We start from the raw sequence: 13,364 nt of genomic DNA, 5'->3' as shown, positions 1-13,364 counted from the left end.
ATTGTATTCGTCTCTTCTCCTCCCAGTATTGTGGGTGTTTTAATGCTCAGCATATATTATTTTGCTCACTTAACACACGCAATTCACTTTGCACACATCTCGTAGATCAGCTTTGCTTGTGCAATTAAGTTTGCACGTGTTTTAAGTACACACATACCTTAAGTAAATCAGGCCCTACATGTACAGTCTTAGTGAAGATGCTTGGATTGTTCATTAGATGCAGTAAACTGTTTTTGAGTCAGCTGACTGCCTTCCCAGTGTCGGTGTGCGTGTTTTTTATTTTGTATTTTGAATATAATATTCAAAGACTCACTGAGCCGATCGATGCAAACTTTGGACTGAATCTATTCCAGTCCAAGCAAAGGAAAGCAGACATATGTTCAAGACTACAAGGCTGTAGGTTCTACTGCACTTACAAATATCCACAGGAGTCAAATCAATAAATTGCAGGAAGAAACAAGCATAAAAGAGATCGAAGCGATTCCAGCAAAAAGAAGAAGAAAAAAGCAGCAGCAACATAAATATATGATCCTGTTTATCTTTCATTGTGTGTCATTGTTGAACATGAGACCAATTTGCATTTATGTGCAAGTCGAACCTCTTGATCATGTCAGAAGTTAAAAAAAAAAAAGACAGAAGAAAAGGTAACAAAGCAAAGCCTAACATGTGTAGATAATTGTTGTTGTCTTGTGGGTATGAAGCATGCCGCTAGAAGAGCTTGGCCTTCTTTTTCATGTCGTTGCGTTTCCACAGGGGAAGCCTGTCAAACTCCTGGATCTCCATTCCAAAGATGTCAAAGAAGGTTTCGGGTGCTAAGTGGCGCTACAATCAAGAACACAGGTAGAGAAGAAAAAAAAAAAAAGGATGGGGGGGTTAGCACCAAACACTTCCAAATGGTCTTTGCAGAAATGACAAGAAGCAATGGATACTGAACGTTCCTTGCTACTGTTCTACTTGAAAACTCCAGCAATCAACAAACTGATACCTCCAGTCTGGTTCTGTCCACATCTCTGGGCAGTCTAGCTCTCCCTCTACTGGTAATCATGAGCATTTCATAGGGATACACCTTCAAAAAGGAGACACTCATCAATGCACAGGGTCACACACCTGAGTCAGCATTTTTTGTCACGCGGTAGAAGTTAGACCTATGGAGATGTGATCGTAACTGTGAGAGTGGGAACGCTGGGGAGGAGAACAGGTATGTGGCAGGAGGTTGGCTGAGAGTGAAAGCACTTTGTTTAGTTTGTTGGGGAAAATGCTGGCTGGGTTCTATAGTGTGCAGACTCTTTTACATGCAGTAGACCCAGAAAGGGACAGGAAGACAGTTGGGCAATCAGTAAAGCGCTGGAACACTGAGGTGCTTTTCTTACAAACCCCGTTTCCATATGAGTTGGGAAATTGTGTTAGATGTAAATATAAACGGAATTCAATGATTTGCAAATCATTTCCAACCCATATTCAGTTGAATATGCTACAAAGACTACATGTTTGATATTGAAACTGATAAACATTTTTTTTTTTTTTGCAAATAATCATTAACTTTAGAATTTGACGCCAGCAACACGTGACAAAGAAGTTGGGAAAGGTGGCAATACATACTGATAAAGTTGAGGAATGCTCATCAAACACCTATTTGGAATATCCCACAGGTGTGCAGGCTAATTGGGAACAGGTGGGTGCCATGATTGGGTATAAAAGCAGCTTCCATGAAATGCGAAGTAATTCACAAACAAAGATGGGGCGAAGGTCACCAATTTGTAAGCAAATTGTCGAACAGTTTTAGAACAACATTTCTCAACGAGCTTTTGCAAGGAATTTAGGGATTTTACCATCTACGGTCCGTAAAATCCTCAAAAAGTTCAGAGAATCTGGAGAAATCACTGCACGTAAGCGATGATGTTACGGACTTTTGGTCCCTCAGGCGGTAACGCATCAAAAACCGACATCAGTGTGTAAAGGATATCACTACATCTCCCGTCCAAAGGCAAAACCCAGTAACTCAATTTTGGTCAAAACTGAGCTGATAATAATTTTGGAGTTACTAGGTGATATGCTTTACATTAGTGTATGCGATATTGTAATGTGTTTCGTAAGTAAGCTGTTACGCGCATGGCAGGACCTAGCAACTACCGCGTAGATACAACAGAAAAACCTAGTATCTCAAGGGTATCTCTAGAAGTGAGTTACTAGGTTCTGCTTTTGGACAGGAGACATGGGCTCACACTTCATAAAACCACTGTCAGTAACTACAGTTGGTTGCTACATCTGTAAGTGCAAGTTAAATCTCTACTATGCAAAGCAAAACCCATTAATCAACAACACCATGGAACGCTGCTGGCTTCACTGGGCCCGAGCTCATCTAAGATGGACTGATGCAAAGTGGAAAAGTGTTCTGTGGTCTGACGAGTCCACATTTCAAATTATATTTGGAAACTGTGGACGTAGTGTCTTCCGGAACAAAGAGGAAAATAACCATCCGGATTGTTATAGGCGCAAAGTTCAAAAGCCAGCATCTGTGATGTATGGGGGTGTATTAGTGCCCAAGGCATGGGTAACTTACACATCTGTGAAGGCACCATTAATGCTGAATGTTCCATACAGGTTTTGAAGCAACATTTGTTGTCATCCAAGTAACGTTATAATGGACGCCCCTGCTTATTTCAGCAAGACAATGTCAAGCCACATGTTAAAACAGCGTGGTTTCGTTGTAAAAGAGTGCGGGTACTCTCCTGCCTGCCTGCAGTCCAGACCTGTCTCCCATCGAAAATGTGTGGCGCATTATGAAGTGTAAAATACGACAGTGGAGACCCCGGACTGTTGAACGACTGAAGCTCTACATAAAACAAGAATGAGAAAGAATTCCACTTTCAAAGCTTCAACAATTAGTTTCCTCAGTTCCTAAACGTTTTTTGAATGTTGTTAAAAGAAAAGGTGATGTAACACAGTGGTGAACATGCCCTTTCCCAACTACTTTGGCACGTGTTGCAGCCATGAAATTCTAAGGTAATTATTATTTGCAAAAAAAATTAAGTTTATGAGTTCGAACATCAAATATCTTGTCATTGTAGTGCATTCAATTGAATATGGGTTGAAAAGGATTTGCAAATCATTGTATTCCGTTTATATTTACATCTAACACAATTTCCCAACTCATATGGAAACGGGGTTTGTAAAAAAAAAAACTAATTCCATCCGTACAACAATTCCGGTTGATGTGCTTGTAAAGCCTCCAACCCACTCATATGCACACAGTTGTGTGTACTCCATAACAGTGTTTTTCAACCTTTTTTCAGCCAAGGCACATTTTTTTCTTTGAAAAAATGCAGAGGCACCCTACTAGCAGAAAACATAAAAAAAATGAAACCCAGTAGCCGATATTGACAGTAAAAAGTCGTTCTCGCAATTGTTGGATATGAATTCAAACCATAACCAAGCATGCATTAATATAGCTCTTGTCTCAAAGTAGGTGTACTGTCACGACCTGTCACATCACACCATGACTTATTTCGATTTTTTTTCCTGTCTTCCTGTGTGCTGTGTTTTAGTTCTTGTCTTGCGCTCCTATTTTGTTGTTGATTGTCATGTCATGTACGGATGTACTTTGTGGATGCCGTCTGCTGCTCCACACGCTGTAAGTCTTTGCTGTCGTCCAGCATTCTGTTTTTGTTTACTTTGCAGCCAGTTCAGTTTTAGTTCAGTTTTGCATAGCCATCCCTAAGCTCCAATGCCTTTTGTTTATGTTTGGTTTAAGCATTAGATATCTTTTTACCTTCACTATGCCTCCCGCTGTCGTCTGCATATTGTGATCATGACATCTACAAAGCAATTAGCTACCTGATGCCACCTACTGATATGGATGATTATTACACGGTTACTCTGCCGCGCTCTAGACAGCACAGGCACTCAACAACGGAAAATAATTTGCGGATTATAATTACTGGTTTGCAAAATCAATTTTGAACCCATCATCTCCCATAGCACACCAGACCCCACACCAGTGTGCCGCAGCACAGTGGTTGAAAAACACTGCTCTACAATACAGCACTTAGTGATATGAGTGGTTGGGATGGACGGTTGGATTCTTCTCTGTATGCCGCATACAGTATCCAGCCACTGGACGTCACAGCTATGTGCGGATGAACATGAAGAAGCCAGCATGCTAAGCACTGGAGTTACTGCAGCTCCTAAAGCAGCGTGCTAAATCTGGAACTTGAGTCCTCAAATTTAGTGCTTTTGCTCTATGGGGAGCTTAAATCACCTCCAGTATACTGTGTGTGGGGTAAACATTATTGCATTATGTTAGTGTTAGGACAGTTGAGATTGACCTTTTAAGGTATTTTGTTTTGGTGTCGGCTAGCTGTATATATTTGTATACACGGTGTATCAACACAAGTATTGGGACACATTGCCAATGCACTTGTAATTTGTTGTCCCATTTCCTGTTTGCCACTACTTCCATCTGAACGCTGGCTCCCTCACCTGTCCGTGATTGGCAATCAGGAAATCTATTTTCATGATCATTGTGCTTTTCTACTATGCACTTTGCTGATGCATTATTATTTATTTATTTATTTATTTTTTAAATACATTGAACCTGCACTTGGGCTGCCATCTCTGCATCCTGGGGTCCAGGCCAACAACAATCAACATCAAAATGTAACACCCACCCATTGTTTTTCGAACAATGCCGAGCACCCACGTGGGATTAATGGCAACTTTCAATCTTTAAAATAATTTTTGAAAAATCAATCTTGTTGTAGTTCATTTTGTGGCGAGTTTGGTCCATTTTACAAAATAATAAAGCCACACATCATATGGGATACTAACTTTTTTTTTAATACACACACACCCACTGGCAGAAGTGTAGATTGGCGCCTATGCCCTCGATAACTAGTTAGAGCACATGTGCTTTAGGAATACCATCAAATATTAGTTCACTTTTTGCTCTCTTAGTGGCAGTGTGGCAAAGATAAGGAAAGCCATCATCATTGAAGTGAAAATGAACATCGTAAAAAGCACAGATGTTCACCAATGTTAGCTGTCATTTTGGTGGCAACTGCTTGACTGTTGCGACCATCATTAAAGGCCTACTGAAATGAGATTTTCTTATTCAAACGGGGATAGCAGGTCCATTCTATGTGTCATACTTGATTATTTCGCGATATTGCCATATTTTTGCTGAAAGGATTTAGTAGAGAACATCCACGATAAAGTTTGCAACTTTTGGTCGCTAACTTTTGAGCGAGGATGAAAGATTCGTGGATGAGACTAGTGAGAGTGAAGGACTAGAAAAAAAAAAGAAAAAAAAGGCGAGGACAGTGGGAGTGATTCAGATGTTGTTAGACACATTTACTGGGATAATTCTGGAAAATCCCTTATCCGCTTATTGTATTACTAGTGTTTTAGTGAGATTATATGGTACCTGAAAGTCGGAGGGGTGTGGCCACGGGTGTGGTGACCGCCAATGTCTCCGGTGGGAGGAGGTAATAGTCCGCAGCAGCTGCAGGAAGACGCAAGCTCCGCCCATAACTACGGCAAGAGCTGACTTATTACCACAATTTTCTCACTGAAACCTACCGGTTGACATGTGGTCGGGAACCATGTTCGCTTGACTGCTCTGTTCCATAGTAAAGCTTCAACTTCAGGAATTTTAAACAAGGAAACACCGGCTGTGTTTGTGTTGCTAAAGGCAGCTGCAATACACCGCTTCCCACCTACATCTTTCTTCTTTGACGTCTCCATTATTAATTGAACAAATTGCAAAAGATTCAGCAACACAGATGTCCAGAATACTGTGTAATAATGCGATTAAAGCAGACTACTTATAACTTGGATCGGGCTGGATAAAAATGTCCGCCACAACCCGAGACGTCAAACGCACGAGTCATCATACCGCAACGTTTTCAACAGGACACTTCGCGGGAAATTTAAAATTGCAATTTAGTAAACTAAAAAGGCCGTATTGGCATGTGTTGCAATGTTAATATTTCATCATTGATATATAAACTATCAGACTGCGTGGTCGGTAGTAGTGGGTTTCAGTAGGCCTTTAAGGGTAAAGATTTTTGAGCATTTTAAAGGATATTTTCCAACGTAAGTAACAGTAACAACTCAAACTAAGCAGGGTATTGCTTTCATTATCTAGATGGAAGTGTTGCTCGTGCTTTGGATGGAAGTGTACGCCATGAAGCTTGCACGTGTTTTAATACACTCAACTCTTAAGTAGATAATAAACGTGATTGCAGAAATGTGAAGAGTTTACTCAGATTTGTGAGATACTACACACTGTCAAAATATAGGAGAAAATAACTCGATTTTAGTAAAAAACACTAAAAACGATTGAAATTAACTCGCATTCAACTTGCAACCCTAAAATTAAGCATCGTCGAGATCGAGTCTCTAGACAATATGTTCTATGTGGAGGAAAAAACACAATAGCTTATTTTAATAGTTATTTTCTCAATTTTAAAACTAGAATGGACAAAATATAAATTCTAAATTTAGGATTAGTCAATGACTAGAAATAAGTAAATAGCTCCTAAAACTGGGAACATTGAGAAAAAAAATGGCACATATTTTGCAATGCACATGATAAGAGGTGAAATGGAAAAAGGTCAACTCATATTTTATAGTATTCCAAATTAACTAAGGTTTTATCGACTGGGTTGGTTTGCCACAGTGTTTGATTTTCTAATGACATTGTTTTTTATTTTTGTAAAAAAAGACATTGCAGAAGCATTTATTTGAAAAGCGAATGTCTTCATCCCGGTCTTCTACACTTTCTTCATTTGAACGAAGACCTAGTTTCAGCACAAATGGGAGAATTCTGCATGTTTCCTGATCTGCATGACCTAGTGCACATTTCCAGGGTATAAACTGGCATCATTACCCTGAACTTTACTGTGTGGTTAACATGTTTATCTAACATGAGGTTAATTGGAGGAGTCTAAAATGCACAAAGGTGTGAACATTTAGTGTCTACAGCGGGGCAAAAAAGTATTTAGTCAGCCAACGATTGTGCAAGTTCTCCCACTTAAAATGATGACAGAGGTCTGTAATTTTCATCATAGGTACACTTCAACTGTGAGAGACAGAATGTGAAAAAAAATCCAGGAATTCACATAGTAGGAATTTTAAAGATTTTATTTGTAAATTATGGTGGAAAATAAGTATTTGGTCAACCATTCAAAGCTCTCAATGATGGAAGGAGGTTTTGGCTCAAAATCTCACGATACATGGCCCAATTCATTCTTTCCTTAACACGGATCAATCGTCCTGTCCCCTTAGCAGAAAAACAGCCCCAAAGCATGATGTTTCCACCCCCATGCTTCACAGTAGGTATAGTGTTCTTGGGATGCAACTCAGTATTCTTCTTCCTCCAAACACCACGAGTTGAGTTTATACCAAAAAGTTATATTTTGGTTTCATCTGACCACATGACATTCTCCCAATCCTATGCTGTATCATCCATGTATCCATTTTGGTATAAACTCAACTCCTCGTGTTTGGAGGAAGAAGAATACTGAGTTGCATTCCAAGAACACCATACCTAGTGTGAAGCATGGGGGTGGAAACATCATGCTTTGGGGCTGTTTTTCTGCTAAGGGGACAGGACGATTGATCCGTGTTAAGGAAAGAATGAATGAGGCCATGTATCGTGAGATTATGAGCCCAAACCTCCTTCCATCAGTGAGAGCTTTAAATTGGTTGATCAAATACTTATTTTCCACCATAATTTACAAATAAAATCTTTGAAATTCCTACAATGTGAATTCCTGGATTTTTTTTTCACATTCTGTCTCTCACAGTTGAAGTGTACCTATGATGAAAATTACAGACCTCTTTCATCATTTTAAGTGGGAGAACTTGCACAATCGGTGGCTGACTAAATACTTTTTTGCCCAACTGTATATACTGTACGCATTTGCCCGGCAACCGGTCCATGGTGTACCACAACACGAGTCAGCTGGGATAGGCTCCAGTTCACCTGTGACATTGGACAGGCTAAGGAATGCATGTGTGCCCTGGCAACGTGGCGACACATGCGATTGCAAAAAAAACCTTATTTTCATCTTAAATTCCTTGTTTTGGACAATAATTCTAAAACTAATGAGGCCTGTGTAAAGAATCAGAGTTAATATGGGGTCTGACTGACGAACTGCCAAAGTGGTGTGTCTCAATACGTTTGTCCATATAGTATCAGTACAAAAAGAAGAAGATACTTGCTTTGGGCTCCAACATATTAGGCATAGATACTCCCCTGTCCATCCTTGCAAGTGCTGCACGGCCATCCTTAATGTGCTAAAGAATAGAACATACACAAATATAATATAGTGGGAGGGGACTGCAGGGTTAATGGTATGAGTATGTCGTCCTTTTATGAAGTGGGCACACTAAGCTATCACTGGATGGAGCGAGGAGCTTCACCATATATATATATAGTCTTTATGATGGGCAGCTGCCGGTAAAGTGTATGTTTATGTGTCCCTCAGGTGAATTTGTAAATTATATTTGTCGATATGACGTTTAGCTTGGGTCATGATGACATTGGTATACAGACAAACAAAACCAGACATGAGCTGGCGCTTGCACGTCGCACATGGAGCACAGTTGCTCAGCTACCGGGCAGTGCACCGCCAATGACTGCGTGCCCTGGTAGGTGACATCTAGACCACATACGGCAACATGTCCGGCGACGATGCAAGCGTGTCGCACAAGTGGACGGTGTGCATACAGGACGAGGTGCCTACTGCAAGCAAATGTGTGGCTCAAGCTGAGGAAGCATGCCATGTGAAAAAGCAGATGAGGGACATACCTGAAACTCTGCAGGACAAAATGGGACAGAAAATGAGACTCACAGTTAATGGTTTTGCTTTCACATCTCCTGACAGGCTACCAGCTACAGTACAGTGCAACCAGAAAGTATTCACAGCGCTTCGCTCTTTCCACATTGTGTTATGTTACAGCCTTATTCTGAAATGTAATACATTTTTTTTGTCCTCAAAATTCTACAGCGCCAATTTGAAAAGTTTATATTTTGCAAATGTATTAAAAAAATGTTTAGAGTTAAAGTACCAATGATTGTCTCACTCACACTGGGTGTGGTGAAATGTGTCCTCTGCAATTGATCCATCCCCTTGTTCACCCCCTGGGAGGTGAGGGGAGCAGTGGGCAGCAGCGGTGCCGCGCCCGGGAATCATTTTTGGTGATTTTACCTCCAATTCCAACCCTTGATGCTGAGTGTCAAGCAGGGGGGTATGGCGTCCCATTTTTATAGTCTTTGGTATGACTCATCCGGGGTTTGAACTCACGACCTACCGAACTCAGGGCAGACACTCTAACCACTAGGCCAGTGGTTCTCAACCTTTTTTCAGTGATGTACCCCCTGTGAACAATTTTTTTTAATTCAAGTACCCCCTAATCAGAGCAAAGAATTTTTGGTTGAAAAAAAGAGATGAAGAAGTAAAACAGCACTATGTCATCAGTTTCTGATTTATTAAATTGTATAACAGTGCAAAATATTGCTCATTTGTAGTGGTCTTTATTGAACTATTTGGAAAAAATGATATATAAAAATAACTAAAAACTTGTTGAAAAATAAACAAGTGATTCAATTATAAATAAAGATTTCTACACATAGAAGTAATCATCAACTTAAAGTGCCCTCTTTGGGGATTGTAATAGAGATCCATCTGGATTCATGAACTTAATTCTTCACAAAAAAAGAAATCTTTAACATCAATATTTTAAAAATCTAGCTGTCAACACTGAATATTGCATTGTTGTATTTTTTGTTCACAGTTTATGAACTTACATTTGTATTTTGTTGAAGTATTATTCAATAAATGTATTTATAAAGGATTTTTTAATTGTTATCTTAGAATATTTTTTTAAAAATTCACGTACCCCTTGGCATACCTTCAAGTACCCCCCGGGGTACGTGTATCCCCATTTGAGAACCACTGCACTACGCCACAGAGTAGGACAACTAGGCCACTGAGTAGGACAACTATGCCACTGAGTAGGCTTAAATGCATGTACATAAGTATTTACAACCTTTGCACAATACTTTGTTGCACTTTGAAAGCAATTACAGCCTCAAGTCTTTTTGAGTACGATGCCACGAGCAGGGCACACCCATCTTTGGCCCATTCCTTTTTGCAGCACTTCTTAAGCTTCATCAGATTGGATGAGAATTGTTGGTTTTCATCCAGGATGTCTCTGTACATTATTGCATTTATTTTTCCCTTTATCCTGACTCGTCTCTTAGAACCTGCCGTTGAATAACATCCCCACACCATGATGCTGGCACCATCTTTTCGGTGGTCACTCGAAACGTACAAAGGATGCCTGTGCATGACCTTGTTTAAGGTGGGGAGACTGGCGCTACTTGGTTTTCTTCAAACATGACGTCTGACATTCTCACCAAAGTGTTCAATTTTTGTTTCATCAGACCAGAGAATTGTGTTTCCCATGATCTGAGAGTCTTTCAGGTGCATTTGGGCACATTTTTACTAAGAAATGGCTTCCGTCCGGCCACTCTACTATACAGGCCTCATTAGTGGATTGCTGCAGAGATGGTTGTCCTTCTGAAAGGTTCTCCTCTCTCCACAGAAAAATGCTGCAGCTCTGACCATCGGGTTTTGGTCAAATCTCTGACTAGACCAAGATGAAAGCAGCAAAGTACAGAGACATCCTGGATGAAAAGCACTGCTTCCAATCCAACCATAAGGAGTTTTAGAGGTGATAAAAGGAGGAGTGGGTGAAACTGCCCAAAGATAGATGTGCCAAGTTTGTAGCATCTTATTAAAAACGACTTGAGGCGGTAATTGCTGCCAAAGGTGCATCAACAAAGTATTGAGCAAAGTCTGTGAATGCTAATGTACATGTGATTTTTTTTGTACATTTCACATTGTGATAATTATGTATTATGTGTAGAAATTTAAGGACAAAAATGGATGTATCTTATTATGGAATAAAGCTGTAACTTAACAAACGGAGGACACAACGTCCACAGTTTCCAAAAACACTTTGAAATGTGGACTCGTCAGACCACAGAACACTTTTCCACTCAGGCCCAGCGAAGCCAACTGCGTTTCTGGGTGTTATTGATAAATGGCTTTCGCGTTGCATAGTAAAGTGTTGACTTGCACTTACAGATGTAGCGATGAACTGTAGTTACTGACAGTGGTTTTCTGAAGTGTTCCTGAGCCCACTGGCTCACGTGGAAAAAGTGAAGCACTGTGAATACTTTCCAAACGCACTGTAAATTTTACAGCACTTTTCTCCGCGATGACACATTATGCAGGTAATTAAAATATGCATGCTGTCTCTACATAAAGCTATCAAGACCAAGTTTAAATACTAAGCGGAAACGTTCTCGTCATAATGTTTTGTTGGCAGTGCTCACCTCTGCTTCCTCCACACATGTCACCGTAGCTGTTGTACTGTGTGAAGTCTGTTGACTGGGGCTGTGGGGCAAGGATCATAACTTACTATGGTGAAAAATGTATTACTGTGTTGCAAAAACTATTTGAAAACCTCCCCCCCAAAAAATCAAAGAGGTTAGAGCTGAACAAGAGTAAAGCCTGGTGTATACTGTCGCGTCGCGTAGCTTGCGTAGAAGACGACGTAATCCTTCTTCCCCCTACATAGCCTTCCGCGTAGCCTACGCGCACCTCCCAAAAATTCTAAATTCACGTCGTTGGGGACACAGAAGGCATGACTGTAATTAGTAAATTTTTGCCAAGGAGGGTCCCTGTACACAGGCGAGCAGACTTTGTGCTTGAAATGCACAAATTATTGTACGAAATGAAACAACAGTGTCTAAACAATTCCATGACAACGGATATTGTGTAATTAATATCTCGGTGCGATCTAAAAACAATTACTGAATGTGTCTTTTTTTAGCGTATTGTGTTGTTGTTGCTTTCAGAAAAAGTCACAAAGAACAACACTCTTTTTAACTTTTATTGTCAATCTTGTGCTAACAACAGGTTCAATTCCGACGAATATTCTTTCTCATGCACACTATTTTCTTTCCTCTCACACACAACACTTCTCATTCAGGCATGGTATACTTAGAAACATTTAAATACTCTGAACATGACCATACAGATTAACACCAGCACATGGTTAAGTTACAGTAGCTATTTAACAGTTGTGTTTATTTACAATTACATGTTAGCTCTCTGTTGCCCTATGTCCCAAACGGCCGAATAGCGTTGCAGGTAATATCAGCGTCCTCTGCCGCGAGTTTTTCAGAAGTTGCACAGTCCATCTTCACAAAAGTATTTTCCTCTGGTTAATAAGTTAAACCTCCAATATAAGTAAACTGATGATTCTGAATGTTAAGTTCCAGTGTTAATGTTGTGGTTGGGTGGTTGACGTCACTCGGCATAGGAAGAAAACACAGTACTACTCAACAACAGCTGCAGTTGCTCCTTCTGGAGACACTGCCCCTTAGTGTTTTGGAAGGGAATTACAAATATGGCACTACTTTCCACAGAACAACTATAAATGAAATCAAACGAGACACCATCGGTCTGGGGGGGGCGCAAGCTACGCAACGCGAAAGTATAACAATAGCGAGGGAACAATTGCAATTAACTAAAACTTAAAGGAGAAAAAAAAAACACTGAAATCCGATATTGTGCTGTACAAAAGTTTTAGGTGTGCACTTGTTTGAATATTTTAACCTCCTGAGACCTTCCAAACATTTCAGGTGAACACAATAGTCATTGGTCAGTGCATCACAGATTAAAAAATGTAACAAGTTATTTAAATAATGACATCTATTTTGATATTACCAAGGGTCTATTCTGTATTGAAGCTGCTTTACCCGCATGACATCGCACATGGCACACTATTGGTTGATGGTTTACCAGTCACAGAGCGCTGCGTTCTCTGTCCTGGCAGCTGATAGGCTCAGCCACTTAGAGCCTCCATGTACACTCTGCTGCTTGTGTTTGATCCTTTGTTTTTCAGAAAACATTTAGTTTTCTTATCTTCCTCACGTTATGCGTATTCTAAGGCCTGCTGCACAGAATCTAAGCCCCAGAGGAAGCTGCTTATACCATCTGAAAAAATGTGAACCTTTTCCTAGCTTAGCTACGAGCTTCTATCAGTTGCCATTAAAAGATCAATGAATTTTCGAAAACTATGTAAACAAGGAGGAAAAGAGTGTGTCACCATGAATTGATTAACGTGGACACCGACTAAAACAAATTGAAAAACTTATTCGGGTGTTACCATTTAGTGGTAAATTGTACAGAATATGTACTGTACTGTGCAATCAACTCATAAAAGTTTCAATCAATCAATCAAAAGTGTCTGAAATGAGGGTCTCCATAGCTTTGTTCCTC

General features: G+C 40.1%; 1 protein-coding gene across 11 annotated transcripts in view; it reads right to left on the bottom strand.

Moving 5' to 3' along the window:
* The window catches only part of ablim1a (actin binding LIM protein 1a), a 135,164-nt gene that overhangs the window by 1,359 nt on the left and 120,441 nt on the right, over window positions 1-13,364 (bottom strand). For 5 of the 11 annotated variants that reach the window (XM_061910703.1, XM_061910700.1, XM_061910699.1 and 2 more), the window contains 2 exons: window positions 11,411-11,471; window positions 8,317-8,823 (listed from right to left, as the gene is read on the bottom strand). In XM_061910703.1, coding sequence (XP_061766687.1) covers window positions 8,747-8,823; window positions 11,411-11,471 — 138 coding nt within the window. In that variant the 3' untranslated portion in view covers window positions 8,317-8,746. The other 6 variants (XM_061910705.1, XM_061910706.1, XM_061910707.1 and 3 more) reach the window with 5 other exon arrangements.

This window comes from Nerophis ophidion, linkage group LG09 (assembly GCF_033978795.1).
Source record: "Nerophis ophidion isolate RoL-2023_Sa linkage group LG09, RoL_Noph_v1.0, whole genome shotgun sequence".
Taxonomy (NCBI): Eukaryota; Metazoa; Chordata; class Actinopteri; order Syngnathiformes; family Syngnathidae; genus Nerophis; species Nerophis ophidion.
This window is presented reverse-complemented; position numbering and strand designations above follow the sequence as displayed.